Source organism: Hypanus sabinus, chromosome 11, assembly GCF_030144855.1.
Source record: "Hypanus sabinus isolate sHypSab1 chromosome 11, sHypSab1.hap1, whole genome shotgun sequence".
NCBI classification, from domain to species: domain Eukaryota; kingdom Metazoa; phylum Chordata; class Chondrichthyes; order Myliobatiformes; family Dasyatidae; genus Hypanus; species Hypanus sabinus.
The window spans coordinates 98,483,840-98,509,183 of NC_082716.1; the positions used below are offsets into that span (position 1 = coordinate 98,483,840).

The 25,344-nt window shown below is 44.1% G+C and overlaps 1 protein-coding gene across 1 annotated transcript in view; it reads left to right on the plus strand.

The window, feature by feature from the left end:
- tnr (tenascin R (restrictin, janusin)) overlaps positions 1 to 25,344 on the plus strand; it is a 167,825-nt gene that overhangs the window by 37,984 nt on the left and 104,497 nt on the right. The window contains exons 3-6 of the mRNA XM_059983537.1: positions 1,349 to 1,825; positions 7,005 to 7,120; positions 12,311 to 12,461; positions 16,769 to 17,038. Of these exons, the coding sequence (XP_059839520.1) occupies positions 1,349 to 1,825; positions 7,005 to 7,120; positions 12,311 to 12,461; positions 16,769 to 17,038 (1,014 nt within the window). The remainder of the gene's footprint in view (positions 1 to 1,348; positions 1,826 to 7,004; positions 7,121 to 12,310; positions 12,462 to 16,768; positions 17,039 to 25,344) is intronic.

Here is a 25,344-nt window from a genome sequence, read left to right on the forward strand (position 1 = left end):
CTCTCACACACATACTCTCTCACTCACTCAGTCCCTCTCTCTCACTCACTCAGTCCCTCTCTCTCACTCACACACACACACTCTCTCACTCACTCAGTCCCTCTCTCTCACTCACACACACACACTCTGTCACTCACACTCACTCTCTCCCTCTCTCCCTCTCTCTCACACACACACTCTTTCACTCACTCAGTCCCTCTCTCTCACTCAGACTCACGCTCTCTCCCTCTCTCCCACACACATACTCTCTCACTCACTCAGTCCCTCTCTCTCTCTCACTCACACACAGACACAGCCTCTCACTCACTCAATCCCTCTATCTCTCTCACTCACAAACAGAAACACTCTCTCACTCACACTTACTCTCTCTCCCTCTCTCTCACACACACACTCTCTCACTCACTCAGTCCCTCTCTCTCACTCTCACACACACTCTGTCACTCTCACACACATTCTGTCACTCACTCTCCCTCTCTCTCATACACACACTCACTCTCTCTCCCTCTCTCTCACACACATTCTGTCACTCACTCTCACTCTCTCTCCCTGTCTCTCACACACACTCTCTCACTCACTCAGTCCCTCTCTCTCTCACTCACACTTACTCTCTCTCCCTCTCTCTCACATACACACTCTCTCACTCAGTCCCTCTCTCTCTCTCTCACTCACACTCACACTCTCTCCCTCTCTCTCACACACTGTCACTCACACTCCCTCTCTCTCACACACACTCTCTCACTCAGTCCCTCTCTCTCAGTTTCACACACACTCTGTCACTCACACTCACTCTCTCTCCCTCTCTCACACACACACTCTTTCCCTCACTCAGTCCCTCTCTCTCTCACTCACACTCACTCTCTCTCCCTCTCTCTCACACACACACTCTCTCACTCACTCAGTCCCTCTCTCTCACACACTCTGTCACTCACACTCACTCTCTCTCACTCACTCTCACACACACTCTGTCACTCACACTCACTCTCTCTCCCTCTCTCACACACACACTCTTTCACTCACTCAGTCCCCTCTCTCTCTCACTCACTCTCTCTCCTCTCTCTCACACACACTGATACTCACACACTCTCTCCCACTCTCTCACACACACTGTCTCACTCACTCAGTCCCTCTCTCTCACTTTCACACACACTCTGTCACTCACACTCACTCCCTCTCTCACTCTCACACACACTCTGTCACTCACACTCACTCTCTCTCTCACACACACTGATACTCACACACTCTCTCCCTCTCTCTCACACACACACTCTCTCACTCACTCTGTCCCTCTCTCTCTCTCTCACTCTCTCACTCACTCACTCACTCTCTCTTTTCTCCCCTCCCCCTCCAGGTGAAGTTGATTACGCTCCCCTGTGCAGTGGCCATGGGAACTTCAGCACGCAGACTTGTGATTGCATCTGTGACGTTGGCTGGACTGGCAAGGGATGCTCGGTGCCACTTTGCCTGACGAACTGCTCTGGGCACGGGGTGTGTGTCAATGGGGACTGCGTCTGTGACCAGGGCTACACAGGGCAGGACTGCAATGACACAGAATGCCTGAGGGACTGCAGCGGGCACGGCCTATGTGTACAGGAAGAATGTGTCTGTGAGGACCCCTACAAAGGTGAAGATTGTGCCCAGCTGAAGTGCCTGAATGCGTGCTCTGGCCACGGGCACTGTGAGAATGACACATGTCTGTGCTTCGTGGACTATACTGGAGAGGACTGCAACCAGCTGAGGTGCCTGAACAACTGCAGCAACAACAGTCAGTGTAGTCATGGCAACTGCTCCTGTCAGGATCGCTTCCCTGGAGCAGACTGTATGGCAGGTACAGATCGAGGCTCTGCCAGCTTTTGTGGGGGAAGACTCTTTAATGGCACGTACAAACAAGCTAGAGGAACTAAGAAGGTCGGGCAGCATCTGTGGAAACAAGCAATCATCGTTTCGGGCCGAGACAACTTCATCAGGACTCATCAGGACTTTGGGTCTCGGCCCGAAACGTTGACTGCTCATTTCCACGGATGCTGCCCAACCTGCTGAATTCCTCCAGCTCGTTTGTACGTGTTGATTTGACCACAGCATCTGCAGTGTGTTTTGTGTTTAATGTTTAGTAGCAGCTGCTGCACAATCATCCCCCATTCACAGCAGCAGAGGGCCTTTGCCCCCACCATAGCTGTGCCAGTTGTGGAAGACTTACACATTTCACCGCCACCCTTTCCAGCATCAGGTCCATAGCCCTGAGTGTCCTCAAGGTCACATCTAAAAGTGATTGTGTTTCCAATGTGATGGGAATTTCTATCCTCTCACCCTTTCATTTATAGTCCCCTCATCCCCCCCTAATCTCTCTACCAATTATTGTAAAATTGGAATTTGACCCCTCTGCTGCAGTCCCTCTATTTACTCCACATAGTTGAGTGTCCCCTCAGTTTCCTGTACTTAAAAGAAAACAACCCCAGCTGGGCAAACCGCTGAAATTTCCCGTCCTGACAGCGTGCCGCGAATCTCCTCCGCAACCTCTCAAGTGCAGTCAGACCTTCCCTGGAACACAGTGACCTGAACTGTGAGCAGTGCTCAGGCTGAGTCCAGCTACAGTCACGTCCACTCCCAACATAACCTCGAAATCATTGAAAATACTCCAGCAATGGAAATCTGGAATAAATAGAAACAGAAAATGCTGGAAACACTTAAACAGGTCAGGCAGCATCTCTGTTTCAGGTTGAAGACACTTCTTGTAGACCAGGAGAGAGAAAACAAGTTGGAGAGAAGATGGGAGAGGGATGAATAGTCTGTGGTAGGACAAGGCTAGAAAAACTCTGGGGGGTGGGGAGGTAAAGTTGTAAATGATGGGCCACTTTGATGGTGACAATAAAAACAATGCGGGGTAATGTGATACGAAGAGTGGAGCTGTAAACTGTGGTCAGCCGGTCAGGGTGTCTGAATGGAAGAGGAGCTGAGCCATGGCTTGCTGCTATAGAAATGGCCAGTTCCCCTGCAAGCTGAGTCACATATGTGAAATGAATCTAGAAGAGTCCAGTCTGCCCTGAAGGAGGATGAGAAGTTGTTTTGATGAAAGGTTTTTGACCTAAAACATTACCTCGCCTTCTCTTTCCTCTAAGCATCACCTTGTACTTTCTCCACTTAAATCAGGAAATCATCAGTTCAAGGGCCCATTTTACTGCCTGATAGGAACTTACACACCTTTGTACATGTGCATCTTTACACCAGTACACTTTTTTGGGTTGAATATGATTGCACAGAATCTCCTGATAGGGCGGTGTCACATCACTTCTGAAACTTTACCTCTCACAGTTTCAAAATGCTTTCAAAAATGGCACGTTGGTTATTAATTTAAAGTCACCCAGGAAATACTGAATCACTGGGCAATTTGTGATATAAAGCTGTTCAGCTCGTCATGTAGGTTGTATGGTCTGCACAACGTAGTGGGCCGAAGGGACTAGATTTCTGTCATTTTGATCCTCTTGCAGATGAGGCAAAAATTGATGGTTTGTCTGATGATGAGAAGAACAGTCCCAAACCTGTAGGAAGAACCTGGTCAGTTGTTCACTGGTTACAGTGCTAGATGGAATCTATCCTGACAACATTGCATTCACAGTGAATGGTGGGGCATTAAGGAGTTTTGAGGACCTGAGTGACTTTAGTGTTCAATGTGCAGCATCACTGAAGGTGTCTGCACACTAGGTGAGCTGGTGAAAATCATATACATGAAACAAAATCAGAAAATGTTGGAAAATTCATTAGGCCCCGCAGCAGAAGAGCCAATATATTGGAGTCTGTGATTCTTTGTCAGAACTGAATAAGTAAACTGAGAAACTAAGTAAGTTGGCTTTTGGGAGAGAAGGCGGGGAAAACATCTTCCATTTCCTGAGCTTTTCTTCAGCTTGTTAAGTGTGGCCCATGGGGCAGGTCCCAGTGTCTTCACATCAGTGACCCACTTCATCTGCCGATAATGCAGTCCTGACATATCAACAGTTCCTCTCCCAACACCTCCACAGATCCTGCTCGGGCTGCTGAGTCCCTCCAGCAGATTGTTGCTTCTGTTTCCAGCATCTGTAGTTTCTTGCTTCTCCATCTGTGGGTAATTACTGCCATTATGCCATCTTAATTCATCCCATGCCTTCTCTCCTATAGAAGATGAACATATCTCGCTCTCTCTCTCGCTCCTTCCCAAGTCCTTGTTTATCTCTCCATAAATACTGTTTGACCAACCGAGGTTTTAGTAAACTAGATTTTCTGTTTTTGTTTCAGATTTCCTTCATCTGCAAATTTAAAAAAAAATTCATATGGAATACTTGCCTTCATGAGGTGAAACACAGAACATAAGAGCAGGGAGAGTTTGATGTGTTATAAAACACTGGTGCAGCCACATCTGGAACGTGGTGTGCAGCCCTGGTCCCTGTACTCAGGGAAGGGCGTGCGGCACTGCAGAGGAGCTTGGGATGGAGTGTTTCACTTCAGAGGAGAGACTGTTGAGGATGGGTTTGATTCAATTAAGAGAAGCAAAGGAAGGGCCTGGTAGATGTGTACAAAATTATTCAAAACTGCGGGTGAGGGGTGGAAAGATAGGGATGTAATGGGACAGAGGTGTCCAGGAGTACAAATGCATAGCTCATTGAAAGCTGCACTGCGGGTAGACAGAGTACTGACAAAAGGTACTTAAGCAAGTTGGCATTCATCAGCCAGAGCAACGAGTATAGGACGTTATGTTGGATTTGTGTAAATCATCAGTGAGGCCCCATGGAGTACCGGGTAGAATTTTGGTCACCCAGTTAGTAGGGAAAACATGACTAAACTGAAAAGAGCGCAGAAAGATGTTGCCAGGCTAGAGGGCCTGAGTTAATTGGTCAGGTTGCATCCTTATCCCATGGAATGAGGGGTGATGTTTTAGAAATGTTTACAATTATGAGAGGAAGATAAGATGAATAGTATCAGTTCCCCCTCCCAAAACTAGAGGGCATAGATATAGAGTGAGAGGGAAAAGGTTTTAAAAGGATCTTGAGAGGTAATTTTTTCACACTAGAAGCCATCCAAGGAAGTGGTTGAGGCAGGTACAATGGTATCATTTAAGAAACACCTGGAGGGATGTGGCCACCTGCAGGAAAATGGTGATCATATGGTTGGCACTCTATGACTTTAATTGAATTCCTTCCCTTTCTGCAACTGGAAGGCATAAGGTTAGGCAAGGGCTAAACCTTTTAAAAGGGAACTGAGCAAGATTTCTTTTCACTGATAGGGTGGTTGGAATCTGAAACATCCTGCTAAGGAAATGATGGAGACGCTCACAAAATTTAAGAAGTGTAATGGCAAACACTTTGAATCAGCAAGGCATAGAACTGTTTGAGTTAACTGTTGGTAAATGGTGTGGATGAGGTGGACTGCAGGGCCTGAAATTCTTCCTGGATGTACAAATGAAGAGTGGAACAATGTTGTTTCAGCCCCACCTTCATCCCATCTTTCTCACAACAGAAAGCTGAACCCTTCATTTCATATCTATCTTACAAATTGCGCCTGTAACCCTCTCATTATATACCCGCCACTGGCAGTCTGAAGCTGAGAGAGACTATTCTCTAGAGTTGAATTTTGATAAACTCTTGCCTCCTTGTTCACTTGTCTCTGTCCTGGCCTGTATGAGCTGCTTCCACCATATTAAATGTAGCCTCATCTGTTCCAAAGCTCACTAACACTCTGCGACCTGCCTTCTAACTCTCACCAACCTCCAGTCCCTCACCACCCTTTTACCGCATCGTCATTAAACAGTGTTCATTTTTATTTTTCATTCCACCTTGCAGATCCGTTTTCAACATTGCTCTTCCTGTTTCCGTTACCTTGTCCAACCTCGCGGCCTTTGGGTTGACTGTGCAACTCCAGTTCTGGCATGTCCCCATGGCTCTCTGTGTCTTCAGCTGTGTCAGCCCGAACCTCTGAAATTCCGTTCCTAAAACTCTGCCCTCCTTTCAGCCATTTCTTTGGAACAGTTCCTTTCACCAAATGTACAAATAACAGCAGGAATATTGACAAGAGCCTGAAACCCACCATGGGACATTCCATGAGTCTGTAACCTGTTCTTGTGATTTATTTTCTTTCTGAAAAGTAAGTTTCATTAGATCCAGCTGTTGCACGAACCAGACTTGTTGCTGGACTAACAATCAGCATTCTGCGCCATTGTCTCAGAATCATGTGTTCAAATCCCACCATGGCAACATGAAATTTAAATTCACCTGGTAATTAAATAACTTCTGTATCAGCAAAGGGCTCAGAACCTTTAGGTTGTGATAACATTAGATCAGCTCCTCAAATTGTCAGTAAGGGAAAGAAATCTGCCTCTCCTGATCTCCAGACCCACCAATGTGTTTGACTCACCACTGCCTTCTCAATCAGGGGCAATTAGGGATTGGCAACAAATGCTGGTACCCCGCAAATGAACAAGCTTACTGTCTATTTTGTAAATTTTCTCAGCACTGACACAGGAAGTGGCTGATGCACATAAAGTATGCACATAAAATAATGATGTGTATAGATAGAGTGAATGCAAGCAGGCTTTTCCCACTGAGGCCAGGGGAGAAAAAAACCAGAGGTCATGGGTTAAGGGTGAAGGGGGAAAAGTTTAAAGGGAACATTGGGGGGGGGCTTCTTCACGCAGAGAGTGGTGGGAGTGTGCAATGAGCTGCCAGATGAAGTGATGAATGCGGGCTCACTTTTGACATCTAAGAAAAGTATCTGGATGAGAGGGGTTTGGAGGGATATGGCCCAGGTGCAGGTCAGTGGGACTAGGCAGAAAAATGGTTCGGCACAGCCAAGAAGGGTCAAAAGGCCTGTTTCTGTGCTGTAGTGTTCTATGGTAAAGGAAATTATAAGCCTTTCCTGTGAGTAGTGACTACAGGTAAAACAAAACGTGTAAATACTCTCTATTTGGAATGTGACTTTGTTGCCAGAAGGCCTGAAAGATGTAGTCCTTGTGAGCTCAGACTAATCTCTGGTATCTCCCCAAGATCTGCCTACTCCTCAAGGACTTCGCTTCAAGTCTATTACGGAGACAGCAGTGGAGTTACAGTGGGACCCTTTTCAGTTCACATCTGATGCTTGGGAAATCAGTTTCATTGCAAAGGTAAGTCACATTCAGCCACTTCACTCATTCTCTCAGACACCTAGTAACCCTGTGGCCATCGGACCAATGCCCAAGATCCGAGGCCAGTTCTTGTACTTGTCCGTCACTTCCTTGCCTCTTTGTACCTAAACACTGCATGCAGTTGTGTCACAATAGCACTCAATGGTCCAAGGTGGGTGGGTGGCTGAGGACTTTTAACTGTAGATCAGAGAGGCTGAAAAGATGAGGAGAAAAGGTTCCTCTGCAGTAACACTAAGTCACAGATAAAGACAGTGTTACGACACGCACCCAACCATGCCATCTTCCAGTGTTTAGTCACTCTAACTCTCTGGAGTCTTCTCTGGAAGATTCAGGACTACCCTGCTAATTGGCAATCGTATTTTAGCTGTCATGAATTGAGTATTTAAAGAGCACCTCAGTGCTCAGTCCTAAGCCCAACCAGAGATATCGTCTGGCATTTTATTCTGTGATCAGTTCTCAAACCAGTTTTATTCCATGTCTCAATCCTAACCTTGGATACTTCAGCATTGGTGTCAAAACCATCTTTGTCAAGGACTCTCGTCACCTTATGACTGAGTCAGTATGGATCCAACTGGTATCAGTCTTTTGTCAAGTGTGACCAGCCACCTAGAGGAGATTTCCAGACAGAGCTTGGAGATACATGATCTCTTGGTAGCTGTTTGTCAGCTTTCAAAAGGAAGAATCCAGAACCGTTTGGTGGCTCTGCAGAGCCAGTATATCTTCCAACCCCAAAGAGATTTGACAGTGACCTGGTATCTTGCCATGGCTTCCTCATTCATTGCTCTTTAGTGTTGGAACTCCAGCAGGCCCAGTTCCTTTTTCCCTTTCGAGTACGGAAAGATGGTCTTCATTATCTCTCGCTCCTGACTGGAGAGGCCCTGGCTTGGGCCACCATATATTGGGAATGCAGGTCAGAGATTTGCTTGGATTTGGAGGAATTCATGGCCGTCATGAGGATGGTGTTCCATCACCCCGCCAGAGACAGCTGAGTTTCGGACTGACTGATGAAGATTCGACAGAAGACAGTCAGAGGCTGACTATGGTATCAAGTTTCAGACCTTGGCCCAAGAGAGTGGCTGGAACAGGGAAACCTTGGCCACACTATACTGCCACAGACTCCGAGATGAATTGAGAATCCCCTTGTCTTGGAAAAGCCAGCAGAGGGCTTAGAGGGTCTGATCAACCAATCATTTGCCTCAATAATTGTCTAGCAGTGCATAAGTGGGACTACATCAAGAGGTTGAAGAGGTCTGAGCCTAGCCTCAGTGCATCGTAGTTACACCCACTGATCTCAGACCATGACCAGCCTGTCTCCTGTCTGGAACCTGCTGCGTCCGTGTAAGTTGGCCACATAAGACTCTCTGACAATGAGAGGTTCCAGCATTGGGAACACAGGATGCTGATATTACTGCAGGGAAGCAGGTCACTTGTGGGCCAAATATCCAAAGCTACAGCAGTTGGGAGAACTGCTAAGACTGTCCGGTATTGGGTGGACTATGACGGTAGCAGCCACTACTTCAAATCCCATGGATTTTGGTGTCACTCTGAAAGCGGAGATCTCCTAGGGTATGAACCAATGAGAGGTGACGCTTTTTTGAATTCTGGAGCAGCTGGAAATTTCCTGGTCTTGGGAGCCGCCCATTGGCTTAGAACATATCTGCAGGAGTTGAAGCAGCCCATGCCCGCAACCATCATGAATGGCCATCCGCTTGGTTCCAGATAGATCAGGCAGTAGACATTGCTCTTGTGGATGAGGGTAGAGGATCATGTGGAGGACATTAGTTTCTAGAGCATACCCCTGATCCTCAGGCACCCTTGGCTGGCCCAGCATAACCCCTCCATGAACTGGAAGGAAGGGAGGATCATTGCATTGTCCAGTCACTGCAAGAAGGATTATTTTCAGCTAAGTGTTCTGACCACCAGACTCTCCCAAGACAACTGGCTGAAGAGGGGTCAGACATCTGTTCAGGGTAATATGGAGCCTTCAGGAAACCCAATCCTGCCTTCAAGGGCAGATAAGCTGCCTCCAGCCAACAGGCCCATGGGAGTCCCAATCCTGTCCAGTCAGGAGGGTGCTGGAACTAGATGTCTAGTCCAGGAGCAAGCCATGGAGGTGCCTAAGCAGTCTGGAGCTGTAGCAACTACGCCAAAGGGCTCCAGTTCCCAGCTCTCGACTAAAATGGAAACTCTTGGAGCTAAGTCCCAGGAACACCACGATGATTTGTTGCACCTCGTTGCCAATGTCTGTTTTCACTAAAGACTCCTGTGAATCTGTGGAGAATCTGGGGTCTGCCAACTCACCCCACTGCCTAAGGAGCCTCGGGAGCCATCCTTGGAGGAAGGTTCAGAGATAATTGCAGCATCCAATCCGGTTTGCCTAAAAGAGGGTGACAAGTGGAACATGGCATTCAATATGACGACAAGGCACTATAAGTACCTGGTCAAGCCCTTTGGCCTTGTGAATGTGCCAGTAGTTTTCCAGGCTTTAGAAACAATGTGCTCTCCAGGACGCTCTCCGTAAGTATGTCTTTGTTTACTTGGATGACTTCCTAATTTTCTCAAAGTCCATGGAGAAGCACATTACCCACGTCAGAGATATCCTAAAGAGGCATCTTGTTCATAGACTTTATGATAGGCTGGAAAGTCCAAATAACATGTAACTATTTCCTTTTTGGGCTTTATCATCTCTAATGACAATCTCAAGATGGTCCCTAGTAAGACAGTTGATGATTAGCTGCAACCATCCAATGTGAAACAAGTCCAAAAATTCCTGGGCTTTGCCAACTTTTACTGAAAGTTCATCAGAAACTTCAGCTCAGTTGTGGCTCTGCTGATAGCACTAACCATGAGATCCACGGACCACTTTTGTTTGGACTTCTGAAGTGGAGGCTGCCTTAGCAGAGCTCAAACAATAGTTCACGACAGCTCCCATTTTGGTGCCACCTAATCTGGATCTTGCCTTCATCATGGAGGTGGGTGCAATGCCATCTCAATGGACACCTTCAGACAATAAACTGCAGCCATGTTCATTCTTTTCCAGGTGGTTATCCCCAGCAGAGGTGAACTATGACATTGGAAATAGAGAGCTGCTCACAGTCAAGTTGGCTTTGGAGGAAAGGCGTCACTGGCTGGAGGGGGCTTTTATTGTGCGGACAGACCACAAGAACCTGGCTTACATTCAGGGGGTCAAGAGACTGAATTCCAAGCAGGCCATGTGGTCTCTTTTCTTTAACTGCTTCAGTTTAGTCCTGACCTATTAACCGGGGTCAAAGAACCAGAAGCCAGATGCTTTGTCCCATCATTTTGACGAACCTGGAAGAGCACAGCAATGCACCACCATTTTGCCCAAACCAAAGTGATAGCGTCAAGTTATTGGGGAATCAACACCCTTGTTTGGAAGGCCCAGGCACAAGGGGCGATTCCTCAGAATGGCCCTCGGGTTGACTGTTTGTTCCTAGTTCCATTGGTCTCAAGTTCTTCAATGAGGATGTGCATTGAGAATGCCCACCCACACAGGGATTGCCAGAACCCTCGAGTCATCGAGAGAAGATACTGCTGACCTGGAATAGCGAGAGAGGTCCATCAATATGTGCTGGCATGAGAAATGTTTGTCTGGAACAAGGAGTCCTATACCTTACATCAAGGGCTCCTCCATCCCCTGCCTGTTCCGGACAGACCATGTGCACACATCTCCATGGACCTTGCCATGGGTCTTCCTCCTTACAAGGAGAAGACCTTTATCATGGTAATTGTGGATCATTTTCAAAGGCCTGCAGATTCATCACCTTGGACAGACTACCCATTTGCAATGGAATTGGCTGAAATTGTCCTGCACCAAGTCTTCAGGATTCAGTTTTCTGGTGGATGTTGTATCAGATTGTGGTCCACAATCTGCGTCATGTTTTTGGAGGGTGGTAAGATGATGGGGCAACAGCAAGCTTTTCCTCGGGGTTTCACCCACAGTCCAATGGCCAGATGGAGCAGGTGAACCAAGAGTTGGAACAAACCTTAAGAAACCTGGGCTCTGAAAGACCGGATGAGTGATGCAAACATTTGATGTGGGCGAAGGCCACCCACAACACCTTATGGCATTCGGTGCATGGGATGTCTCAGTTTGAATGCCAATTTGGGTAATCTTCAACACTTTTCCTGAGCAGAAGGCCAAGGTTAGAATGCCTGCAGCCAAAGATCTTGTCCGATGTTGCAAGGAGAAATAAACTAGGAGGGGAGATTTTGTTAGCTTCTACCCAGAAGGCTGAAATGAAGGCTAACTGCAAGAGAAGACAAGGGCCAGTTTTGCAGCTGGAGCAACAGGTCTGGTCATTGACTCAGGATTCACCACTCCGAGTGGTGCCCAAGAAATTGGTGGCCAAATTCATTGGACCCTTCAGGATTCTCAGGGAAGTAAACCCAGTGGCCTACACTTTGCAGCTCCCCAAGACCCTCAAGATCAATCCCACCTTCCACATTTCCAAATTAAACCTGTGAATGCCAGCCCTTTAGCTCCTCCACCATCCAGGTTTGTGGATAGGGAACAGGTCTTCACCGCGAGAAGCATTTTGGATACACGAACTGTTTTGCATGTATGACAGTTCCTTCTGGACTGGGAGGGATTTAGAACCGAGAAACGGTGCTGGGTTCCTGAAAGGGACATCTTGGATCTGGCACTCATCATTGGCTCTCTGAGCAGCCAGGGCTGTCAGGAGTTGGCGATGGTGGGTGGGGGGGAATGGGGGTGGTCCTGTTACGACACTCACCCAACGGCGCCAGCTTCCAGGGTTTAGATGCTCTGACTGACTCCTTGGAGAATGAATAGCTGATGTGGTCCCTTTAAAGATTCAGGACCATCCCGCTGATAGGTAATCACATTTTAACACTAAGAAGTGAATATTTAAAGAGCACTTGAACAGTGCCTCTGTGCTCAATCGTAAACCCAACCAGAGTTATGGGGTAACATTTCGTTTTGCGCTCAGTTCTTGATCCTAGCCTCAGATACTCCAGTATTTGGGTCCTAACTATCCTTGTCAGTGACTCTCATCACAGATAGGGCTTCATCCATCTACTGCCTTCCTACTCTAGTTTTCTCTATTCCTCCGACAAACTTCATTTCTCCTCCCCACTTCAGAACTGTTCTCTCCGACCCAGTGTAACATTGCATCTGTGTTTCAGAGTAATGAAGGAGGTATGATAGTTCAGCTTCCCATGACAGTCACCTCCTTCAACCAGACTGGTTTGAGACCGGGTGAAGACTACACAGTCAACCTGGTCGCACTCAAGGAGCAGGCGAGGAGTGCACCAGCAACAGCAACAATTTCCACCCGTGAGTTAATACTTCATTCAGTCAAAGTATCAATGACCAGTCACCAGGTCAGAATGTAGCGGGATTGCAGGGAAGGTCGATGTCCTGACCAGCGTCTGTAACCAAGGCAACAGACATAATGGAATGAATAGTTGAAGCATGTTATGTTAATGCTTAGAATAAAACTGGTAGGGGGATGAACGTAGAGAGTATTGATCAGGATATATTACATTGAACAATGACATTGTGGCTATAGCAGAGAGGGGGACAGGAATGGATGCTTAATGTTGCAGGATTTTTGATGGAAAATATAGGGCAGCATGGTAGGATAGTGGTTAGAAGAACACTTGATAGTGGGAATGGCCCAGGTTCAATTCCTGCTGCTGTCTGTAAGGAGTCTGTGCGTTCTCCCAGTGACCATGTAGATTTCCTCTAGGTGCTCTGGCTTCCTCCCACATTCCAAATTTGTACAGGTTAGTAGGCTGATTAGTCACATGGGTGTAATTAGGCAACACAGGCTCATGGGGCCAGAAGGGCCATTTCCCACGCAATAAAAAAAGAGAGGGAGGTAAAAGAATGGGAAGGGATTGCCCTATTAATTAATACCAAAGCTGCACTCAGGGGGGACTTAATGGAGAGAACATCCACTGAGTCTATATAGGAAACTCAAAAGTAAAACAAGTGCAATCACTGTGATAGGATTCTGCTGCTACAGTCACCCCCTCCCTGCTCTGGAACACAGAGGAACAGATATGCAGGCAGATTCACAAAAGGGTTGTCATGGTTGATTTAATCTTCCCCAATATATATTGGAACCTCTTTTGTGCAAAAGGTTTAGACATGGCAGAATTTGTTCAGAACATCCACTGAGTCAGATTTCCGAAATCGATACGTAGATAGTCCAATAATGGGGTTGGGTGGAAGTCACACTGGACCTATTGGGAAAAGAGCATAACCTGGTGACTGGGAACAGCTAGGGTGCAGTGATCACGATTCCTTACTTTTTAAGATTGCTACAAATAAGGATAAGTATGCACCTGTGGGAGCATATTAAACTGGAGCAGGACCAGTGGCAAGTGTAATTAGGTAAGAACTGGAGAGACTTAATTGGAAATAGCTGTTCTTGGGCAAGTTTGTTTAATGGAGATTAATGATCAACTGCACAGGACATAGGACAGTTGTTCTCCAGTGAGAAGAATGGAAATGGTAAGGTAAGAGAACCTTGGATTTGAGAAAGTGGTGAATTTTGTCAAAAAGAAAAAGGAAATGTATGTAAGGTTTAGGAACCTAAAATCAAACAAAGCCCTTGAGAATTCTAAGGAAGCTGGAACTCAAGAAGGGGATTAGAAAAGCCAGGAAAGGCCATGAGAAGTCCTTGGTCAGAAGAATAAAGAGAATCTTAAGGATTTCCACACACACATCAAGATTGAGAGGAATGGACTAGTCAAGGATAAAGGAGGTAATGTACTTGGAGGCTGAGGATGTGGGCGAGGTCCTAAGTGAATACTTTGACCTGTATTTACTAAGGAGAAGGAAGTGGATGTTGTGTGCAGCATCCTAAATGTGCCAAAGCATTTTGAGATAATGGAGGGGGGGGGGTAGTGTCGGGATGGACCTCAGGTTATTGAGAGAGGCAAGAAATGAGATTAGTGGGGTCTTAAACAAGATTATACTGTCCTGTCCAGCCACAGGTGAAGTTCCAGAGGACTGGCAAGTAACTAATGTTCCTTTGTTCAAGAAAGTGAGTAGAAATAATCCTGGAAATTACTGACTGGTGAGTCTTACTTCAGTGTAGAGATGTGAATGGAGAGGATTCTTAAGGATAGGACTGATGTACATTTGGAAAGCCATGGACTAATTAGGGAGTCATTGTGGCTTTCTGCAGGATAGTCAGGTCTTACTAAATCTGACTCGGATTTTTGAGGAGGTGACGACAGTGAACTGTAGACCTTGTCTAAGTGAATTTTAGGAAGGTGTTGACAAAGTCCCTTATGGAAGACTCCGCCAGAAGATTAAAATGCGTAGGTTCTGGAGTGACTTGGCGGTTTTCTTTCAGAATTGCAACAACCAGGCATTTTTTCTTTCTTTCTTTTTTTCTATAGGGTAGTTAGGGGGGAGGGGTTAAAGGGAGGGGGTAAGGGTTATATACATTGTTTTTTTTCATACTTTGTAATCATTTAAAAATGCAATAAAAAAAGTTTAAAAAAAAAAAGAATTGGCTTGCAGAGGTAATGGTCAGTGGGACTTATTCTGGCTGGAGGTCCATAAGTAGTGTTGTTCTCCAGGGTTCCATACTGGGACTTCTGCTGTCTGCAATTATATATAAATGACCCAAATGAAAATGGGTGTGTTGTTATTAGCTCACAGACAATACAAAGATCAGTGGTGTTGTAGATCATGTAGAAGACTACCAAAGGATATAGATCAATCACAAATGTGGGCAGAGGAATGGCAGATAAAGGCAAGTGTGAGATATTGCAGTTCAGGAGATCAAATGTAAAGGGATTATACGTTTTTAATGGCAAGACCCTCAACAGTGTTGACTTACAGAAGGATCTGGGAGTCCAAGTCCCCAGCTCCCTGAAAGGCTGCAGAGTTTGGTAGAATAAGTAAAAAAAAACTCCTGCCATGCTTGGAGTTACTCGAGACACTGAGCTCAAGAGTCAAACATTTCGCAGCTTTCTAAAATTTCACTTGTGCTGCCTCTGTAATACTACATTCATTTCTGGCCATCCTGTCTTAGGAAGGCTGTTGAGGCTTTGGAGGGGGAGCAGAAGAGGTTTACTAGAACGTTACCTGAATTAGAGAGCAAGTGCTGTAAAAAAGGGTTGGACAGATTGTTAGAGGGGAGACCTGCAGAAGGTTATGAGAGGCAGCCAGCACGTAGTGCCACAGTAGTGTCGTGGTTAGTGCAACTCTATTGAAGCTTGGGGTGTCGGAGTTAGGAGTTCAGTTAGTAGGTTATATGTTTTCCTTGTGGCCATGTGGGTTTCCCATGGGTGTTCTGGTTTCCAATGACCAATTGGTAGGTGTGATTAGGATAGTGTTAAATAGGCTGGGTGCTGTAGCTCATTGGCCCAGAAAGGACTGGTCCACATTATATCACTAAATAAATAATTCCACCCCCCCCCCCAAAGTCAAAGGCTAGAGGTCAAGCATTTACAGAAAGTTCAAAGGAGATGTGTGGGGATATCTTATTCCACAGAGTGAAAGGCCTGGAATATGCTACCATGGCTGGTGGTGGAGACACATATGATAATGAGTCTTAGATAGACATGAATACTCAGAGAATGGTGGGATATAGATCATATGTAGACAGAGGGATTAGTTTAGTTATGCAATTAATTACTAGTTCCTTTGGCTTAGCACATCTTGGGCCGAAGGGTCTGTTCCTGTTATATGTTCGATTATGAAACTGACCTGAAAAGATATCATTGTTCCTTCATTGTCACTTGAATCTAAATCCTATAACGCCCTGCTCAAATCACAAACAGTACTTCCACTAGAAGAACTGCAATGACTCAAGGGCAATAAGAGAAGGGATATAAATGGAGCATTGTGAATAAGTAAGTAGAATATTTTGTAAAAGAAAACTAGCAAAGGTGAGGTAGTAAGAGCTCAGAGTCAGCCTGTGTCTGCAAGGGTAAGAGACAAAGATGATAAATTTAGGTGTTTAACAGATAATATTGGAAGTTTAATCAGTGAAAGAATAGAGTGTTTGTCAGGTAGAGGAAACTGGTACTGAACATGTCACTTGAAGTTTTCAGGGGATATGGAATAGAATTACATAATTTAGAGGGCAAAAAATGTCACAAAATGAATTTGGAAACTAAGATTAAGCAAAATCTTAAAACATTTTATAGGTATGAGAAGGGCTGGAGGCGGGGAGTAAATAGCACAGTTTTGTGCAGGGGAGTTCATGTCTCATAGATCATGGAACTTTGAGAATTTGGGTACCAAAGTTTGATACTAGTTAAGTTATTATGGACCAGTCAGATTGTTGGATAGATCCAACATACATTAATGTTTAGTGTGGAAAGTCCACCAGCTTTATTCAGATTAACCCCAGTCCTGCTGAAACACATTTGATTCTTCAGTGAATTTTTGAAGGAACCATTCAGTTGTATCAAACCATGATCAGTTGTAAGAAGGAAGTCCACCCAATTAGCACTGGGCAATCAGCGCTGGGAGTGATTCACCAAGCAGAGAGAGCTTTCTATCTGAAGCTAATCGCCGGTTAAGTTTACTCAAAGTTTCCCCTTTGGGACATTTGTGATCAATGGCATATTAAGTCATTGCTGAATACAGTTTCACATTTTATCTTTTAGCAATTGATGGACCAACTCACATCACCATTCGGGAGGTGGCCGACACCTTTGCTTTCGTGGAATGGACACCTCCAAAAGCCTACATTGACTATATCCTCCTGGCATATGCACAGACTGATAGAACATTTAACAAGTCAGTGCTGAGATTACAGCCCACACTGACTCAGTATTCCTTGCAGGACCTGAGACCTGCTTCACATTACCAGGTGTCGGTCGCTGGCATCCAGGGACACAGACAAAGCCAGCCTGTGACTGCTGTCTTTACCACAGGTAAAGTCTTGATTATGCCTGTGTCAAATGAATGTGAGCCACCAGTGTAATTTCCGTCTTTGTGTGGCAGTACAGGATGTTTATATCTAGTTGTTTAGTAGCAAGCACAATATGCTGGAGGAACTCAGCAGGTCAGGCAGCATCTATGGAGAGGAATAAACAGTCCATGTTTCAGGCTGAGATCCTTTATCCATATCCGTAGATGCTGCCTAACCTGCTGAGTTCCTCTGGCAAATTTTGTTTGCGTTCCTCTGGATTTCCAGTATCTACATATGCTCTTTTGTTTCTAATTCTTTAGTGCTTGATTCCAATGTCATTCCTGTACTTGTGTTTCTTGGTGTTTAAATTAGGAAACTGGCTTCATTTCATGGATATCTACATGTAGTAGGATGCCTCATGTACACACTTTGTTTGGTAGGGGATTCCACTTCCTTGATTTCAACTGGGATTACCTTGGTGTGAAAAGATTAGGCAGGATTAAATTTTTGAACTGCATTCAGGAGAGTTTTGTGTTAGTAGACTGTCCTACTAGAGATGGAACAACATAGGACTTAATCCTAGGGAATGAAGCTGGGGAAGTGGATGAAGTGTCAGTGGGTGAACAGTTTACAGACAATGAACATAACTAGGTAGGTTTCACAGTAGCTACGGAAAGGGGCAAGAATATTCCAGAAATTAAATGTCTGAAATGGAGGAAGGCCATTTTCAATGTTGTTAGCAGCCAGGAGAAACTACTGTAGGCATATCTACATTTGGAAAGAGGAAGTAATTTAAAAATGAAATAGTGAAGATAATATATTTCCCTTACGATGAAGATTAAAGATGACATGTCCAGGAAAACTCAGATGTCAAGAAGTATCAGAGTTTGATAAAGGAAACCTATGGTAGGTACGGCAATTTTAAAGAGGTGAAGCCCTTCCAGATTACAGAGAGGGTAGCAGTATTTTATAAATGTATTAACAGCAAGAGGATAAAGAAAAAGAGTAGGCTATATTAGGGACCAAATGACAATCTGTGCCAGAAACCAGTAGAATGTTTTTGATCAGCTGGCGAACTGGGCAGAGCAATGGCAGATAGAGTTTAATCCTGATCAGTGTGAGATGATGTATTTGGAGGCCCAGTAGGATTAGGATACCCACCATGGCAGTATTGAGCAACTGAGGAACAATTCCAAAGATCTCTGAAGGAGGCAGAATGAGTAGATGGAATGGTAAGGAATGTATACAGAGTGCTGGTCTTCATTACCTCAGACATAGAATGTAAGAGTAGAAGAGTCTTTGGTACATCTTTATAAGAAATTGGTTAGGCTGCTGCTTGAAAATTGTGAACAGTTCTCAGTGTCATACTCCCAGGAAGGTCTTCACTTCACTGGAGAGGAGATTCATCAGGATGTCGTCTGGGACAGAGTGTTACAGTAATGAGGAGAGACGGCATAGGCTGAAGCAGCAAGTGTCAGCCTGATGGAGGTACTCCAAAATTATGAGAGGCAACTTTAGGCCAGTTAGTCTGAAGTCAGTCTAGGGAAATTAGTGGAAAATCTTGAGTGGCAGACTGATTGTTATTTGGAAAAAAGGATTAAGAACCTTTCCCCATTAGCATGTGTGTGTCTAAAACCAGAAGGTGTAGCCAGTAATCAAGTGTTTAGAAAGGGTCTAAATGGATATTATGTTTACTTAGAGAGGGGTTGAAGTGTGGACTGCACTGCCTGAGAAAATGGTGAGTGTAGGTTCTCTCACAACACTAAAGAAGTGTTTGGACAAGCAATTAAATCACCAGGGCATGGTAGCCTGTACTGGAAATGGGGTTAGTGATGGTTGGTATGGATGTTATGGGCTGAAATGGCTTGTTTCTTTGCTGTATAACTGAGACATAGTTATAACCCCTCATGTGAGGCTCCCCTAGTAACAGGAGCATATCATCAACACATTTAGGATCAAAGTCTGGAAATTCTGCAGATGCTAGAAATCCAAACCTACACACAAAATACTGAAGGAAGTCATCAGGTTAGGCAACATCAATGGAAATGAATAAACAGTAAATATTTTGAGCCAAGACCCTTCTTTGGGACGGGAAAGGAAGGGGAAGACGCCAGAATAAAGAAGGTGGGTGAGGGGAAGGAGGATAGCTGGAAGCTGACAGGTGAAGCCAGGTGGGTAGGAGAGGTAAAGGGCTGGAGAGGAAGGAATCTGATAGGAGAAAAGAGAAGACCATAGAAGAAAGGGACAAAGGAGGTGACCGGGGGAGGGCAGGGGGGGATGATATGCAGGTGAGAAGAGATAAGAGGCCAGAGTGAAGGGTCTTGGCCTGAAAAGTTGACTGTTTTGGAAACAATTTCCATAGATACTGCCTGACCTGCAGAGTTCCTCCATCATTTTGTGTGTAATTACTTATTCCACAAGAATTCATCATTCATTTTGCATCGTTATTTTTGGGACTGGGCTTCACTCTGTATGCAATAAGGCACTGGTAGAGTTTGAATTTGTATTTCTAAATCTTTGCTTTTTCCATGCTCCTGGCATCTCATTTACAAATTGCTGAGATGTGTCAACCTTTGGTTTCAGGTAAATCACCTCATATTTGTCAAAAATAAAATTAATACAATAACACATTCCAAAGCCAATTAGAACTTATTGTAGGAATGTGTACAAAGTTTCAAAAGATTCATTTCATTATTAAAGCACATTTGCAGAATACAACTGAGATTTGTCTTCTCCAGATAGCCATAAAATACAGAAAGCCCTAGTAGTTGGAAGAAAGACATCAATCTTCCCCCACCCACATGAAAGGAAAAAGAACAAAAATTCACAAACTCGAAACCCCACAACCAGTCCCCAGCACAAAAGCTGACAGATCACCCACATGGAGAAACAACGAGAATATCACACCCCAAATCTCCAGCTCACCAATCAGTAAAAATAAAGAACGAGTGAAAACACAGGGGGGAAAAAAACAGAACTGAGAGGGGCCAATATGAACTACAGTCCAATCCATAAATCCCAGAATTTTGATAACACCTCTGAGGGCAATGACTCAAACCAGCAGCCTCATTGAGGGCAGCTACTCAAACCCAACAACCCGTCAGACAACCGCTCACTCTCCTCTGCATTTGCCTCAATGTTTCAGTCTTCCTCAGTGAGAAATATAGTCTATCGTGGTCCATCTTCTCGTCTCTGTGTGATCCCTCGTGCTCGCATTTCTCTCTCGGAGTTTTCTCGGGAACAGCAGAGCCCGAGCTCCCTCATCGAGCTACAGACTAAGTCACCAGCTCCTCAAAAACAAAATTAAGATAAGACTACGTAGAAGATGCAGAAAAACTGAAATAACTGACTATCCAGAAGATGTCACTCGAGGAATGCTGGCACCATCTTGACCAGAGGTCAAGAGGTAAATCGCAGTGGTTTCTGTTCAGTTTCAACTAGCGGAAACAAAAAGGATGCACATTTCCAAAGCATTAGGTGAAAATTGATTGGTGAATTAGTTAATTGGCAATAACAAATATGAAAAGGTTAGGGTCGTGGAGAGGCCACTGTGATCCCAGAGGTAAGGTCAGATCATTCCACAGGCCTGGCAGTCTTGGGAATCCTGATTGGGGTTGGAAAAGAGGACTGAGCCTGCTGTTGGGAATTGCTCTCAGGCAGGAAGAGGAGTAGAGATGGCACGAAATAATGTAGAGGAAGAAATAATGAACGGGAGGTGGTATTGAGTGATAGGAGTCATGTGGAGGAAGGCAAATGGACAGGAAAATGAAAAATAAGCAGCTGATTGAGGATTGTAGTGGCTTATTGTCCAGTGATAGAGGCAGTAGACCAGATTTAAATAAAAAGTAAGGAAGAGTTTAAGGTTTTGTTGAGTTTTGAATGTGGGCATACAGTATTTCTGATATCAATCCAATTAGACTAACTTCAGATTTGAAAAAAGCATTAGGAGATATTGTGGATGGAAGGCCTTGAAGAAATGGGGCACTCTTAGTATCTTGTAAAGAAAATAACAATGTGAGAAAGCTTTGGGATTAAATGTTGTACAAGGAAGGAAAGTGACATCAAGAAATTATATTGACAGACAGTGGCTTTGAGGAGCAATCTCTGGTGTGCCTTTATTTGTGAACCAAGTTAAAAATAATATAGTTAGGGGATAAGTTGTGGATGCTGAACATTTAAACAGGTTTTGTCGTGGAGTAAGAACAGATATCTAATCAAGCTTCAATGAAATAAGTTGCTGGATAGGGTCAAGTCAAGTCAAGTCAACTTTTATTGTCATTTCGACCATAACTGCTGGTACAGTGCATAGTAAAAATGAGACAACGTTTTTCAGGACCATGGTTTACATGACAAAGTACCAAAACTAGACTGAACTACATAATAAAAAAAAAACACAGAGAAAGCTATACTAGACTACAGACCTACACTGGACTGCATAAAGTGCACAGAAACAGTACCGGCATTACAATAAATAATAAACAGGACAGTAGGGCAAGGTGTCAGTCCAGGCTTCGGGTATTGACGAGTCTGATAGCTTGGGGGAAGAAACTGTTATATAGTCTGGTCGTAAGAGCCCGAATGCTTCGGAGCCTTTTCCCAGATGGCAGGAGGGAGAAACAATTGTATGATGGGTGCATGGGGTCCTTCATAATGCCGTTTCCTTTGCGGATGCAGCGTAGTGTTGGTGGGAAGAGAGGCCCCGAGGATCTTCGCAGCTGACCTCACTATCCGCTGCATATAATTTAGGTTATATATGTTTTATATCTCGAGTCTATGTGTCATCCCCTCTGAAATGCTTTCAATGCCAGAAGTTTGGCCATATAGCAATTGTGGGTAAGAGTAAAAAGTGGTGTGGCAGATATGGTGCAGAATGTGATTATGGCAATTGTAGAGAAGGAGTTAGGCTCAAATAAAGCAACTGGAGAAGAACATTGCTTATGCAGCAATCCTGTACAGTATATAAGCTGTGAAAGTGCAGCGTGTTCGGCTGGAAATGGGTATATCATATGCAGAAGCTCCACAGAAAGTACAGAAGACAGTGTCAATGGGACCTATTAATATCCAGAATATGGTTTTAAAACTGTGTAAAGTGCATAATGGTGTAACAGAGAATTCTCTGATATTGATAAACTAAAGTATGTCACTTTCATGGCAGGTGTGGTAAATTGTACATCAATCTAAAAGTAGTGCAGAAAAATATTAAAATTATTTTAAAAGCTGCAGAAAAATACCTAGAGATAAAAGGGCTAATTCTAGAAGTTATTAATGATGTCTTACAAGAAGGAATAAATAATGTTCAGATTTCAAAGGAGGGTTGTGAATGATTTTTTCCTAATCCTGTAATGGAATGCTAGAAGCCTGTTAGCTATTATTCAAATTTCAAAGTATATTTATTATCAAAGCATGTATACTATATATAACCTTGAGATATGTCTCCTTACAGGCAGCCACAAAACAAAGAAACCCAATAGAACCCATCAGAAAAGACTGTCAAACACCCAATGTGCAGAAATAAAACAAATCATGCAAACAATAAAAGTAAGCAAATAACATTCAGAACTGAAGTACACGTAAGTGACTCCATGGCCACAAAGCCATTCATTACTGTAGCCAGTCCAAGAGCCCATTAGATGCAGGTCACAGCCAGCGTGGAGACAAGCTGAACACTAGCCTGTCCTTCTCCCCCAGCCTCAACAACCCCCTGTCCCTTTCAATCTGGACCAGTGTTTAAATCGTCCAAACTATGGGTCATTCCTTGCTCCCAGACCCAGGATCCTCTGCCTCAAATCTACCTCTCCTCAGATCTGCTGCTTTGAATTGGCTCCGTCTGCTCCAGCAATGGTAAAATCTTAGGCTCGTTTCTCACTTTCGGGCCCAGTCCCAGACCCCACTGCCTAGATTTGGTCCATACACATCAAACAGCAACTGTCCTGCACCTTCACAACTTTTGTTCACACCACAAAAATGCCAGATTGTACAGGCGGTTCAGAAGCTCAACTATAAATGGAAGTTACAGGCTATAGATTGCAATGATTGTTTTCAAGAAAATTTCTGCTTAATAAAGTAGCTAGTAATGATCAAGAATTTAAGCAAGTTGTTGAAAATTTACTAAATAAACCTGATGTTATATCTGTGCAGCTAATCTCTAAGTTTGAAGATACAAGATTATATTGATACAAGATGTGATCTGAAAATCTGAAGAAGGTGTGGTTGAATGACAGTCGATGTTCAAGGATAAACCTATTTAAAAACATTGTTTCTGCTATAGACTTTATCTGAGGATATAGCAAGTGTGTGTAACTGGGAATGATACAACAATGGGGGTGATCGTTATCTGTTCAACGGGAATAGATGAGCATCAGAGAAAAGGTTCTCATATCCCCAGATGGAATTATAAAGACAAAATCAGAATCAGATTTAATATTTGATGATTTATGTGAAAGTAGATTTCCTGACCATTTGTTTTGAAGGATATCAAGTTGAGAAATAATACCTTGTGCTCTGTACTCAACTCAAATCAATCATTCAGTAGCTAGGGAATCAGCTCCACGGTTGTTGGGAGATTATAAAGGAGAGCTGCTCCCTGGTGGATGGATCAGTGTAAAAGAGCTGTGAAGGATGGAATAAAGTTTTTAGGAAATTTAGGTAGTGTTACTCCAATTCACTTTTCATACAATATAAAAGAGTTCGAGCCGTAGTAAGAAATATTGTGAGGGGGCAAAGAAAATGCATTGGAGAATGTACTGTGATAGCATTGGGAAAAAGATGCAGGTAGGGAAGGTTTGGGGTATGATACGGAAAATGGGGAGAGTTGGAACACTTGATGCATTGCCATTTTGTGTGGGGTGGGGAAAGAAGGTTGCAGTTACTGATTCTGAAACAGTGTACATAGTTTGGCCAATTTAAGTAAAGAAGAGAGATCTTGTAGAGAAACAGTTTTGACCAGCAATCCTCAGATTGTTGAGACAGGGAAAAAAAAAATGTTCCAGTTAGTGCTTGGATGTTGAATTTACATTGTCTGAACTTCAAAGGGCTATTAATAGTGCTGGTCAGACATCAGCTGGGAAGGATGATATTTGTTATAATACATTTACACAGTTATCAGATTCATAATTTATGTTAGGTTTTGGGGCTGAGAAGAAAATTGGATCAGCCATGATGAAATGGCAGAGCAGACTCGATGGGTGAGATGTCCTAATTCTGCTTCTATATTTTATGGTCTAAATTCAAGCTCGCATGCATCACTTGCACTGGCAACTCATTCCACACTCTCAACCCTGTGAGTGAAGAAGTTTTCCCTCATGTTCCTGTTAAACTTTTCACCTTTTAGCCTTGATCCATGACCTCCAGTTCTAGTCCACACTAATCTCAGTGGAAAACCCTTTCTTGCATTTAACCTATCTATACCCCTCATTATTTTGTTTACCTCTATCAAATTTCCCCTCAATCTTCTATGTTCCAAGGATTAAAGTCGTCTTCTATTCCATCTTTCCTTATAACTCAGGTCCTCCAGTCCTAGCAACACCCTAGTAAATTTTCTGTGCTCCAAGCAATCTTATTTACATCTTTCTTGTAGGCAGGTGACCAAAACTATACACAATACTCCAAATTAGTCCTCCGCTTCAACATAACATCCCATCTCCTATATTCAATACTTTGGACTATGAAGGCCAAAATGCCAAAAGCTTTCTTTATGGCTCTATCTACCTGTGCTGCAACTTTTGAGAAATCATAGACCTGTATTCTCATATCCCTATGTTCGACCACACTCTAATGGCAAGTGCCCTATCATGCATTGTGTGAGACCTACCCTGGTTGGTCCCACTGAAGTTTAACTCTTCGCAGTTCTTTGCTTTGATTTCCATCTGCCAATTTTCAGCCTCTTTTTCCAGCTGGTCCAGATCCCACTGCAAGCTTTGATAGTCTTCCTCACTGTCCACTACACCCCCAATCTTGATGTGATCAGCAAATTTGCTGATCCAGTTAACCACGTCATTACCCAGATCATCTGACAACCACCAAGAAACCCAGCACGGATCCTTGAGCCACACCACTAGTCTCAGGCTTCCAGTCAGAGAGGCAACTCTCTACTTTCACTCTCTAGCTTCTCCCACAAAGCCGACGTCTAATCCATTTTGCTACCTCATTTTGAATGCCAAGCGACTGAACCTTCTTGACCTTGTCAAGTGCCTTGATAAAGTTCATGTAGACAACATCCTTCATCCACTTTTTTAGTAACTTCCTTGAAAAACTCTATAAGATTGGCTAGACGTTGACCTATCATGCACAAAGCCCTGCTGACCATCTCTAATTAGTCCATGTCTATCC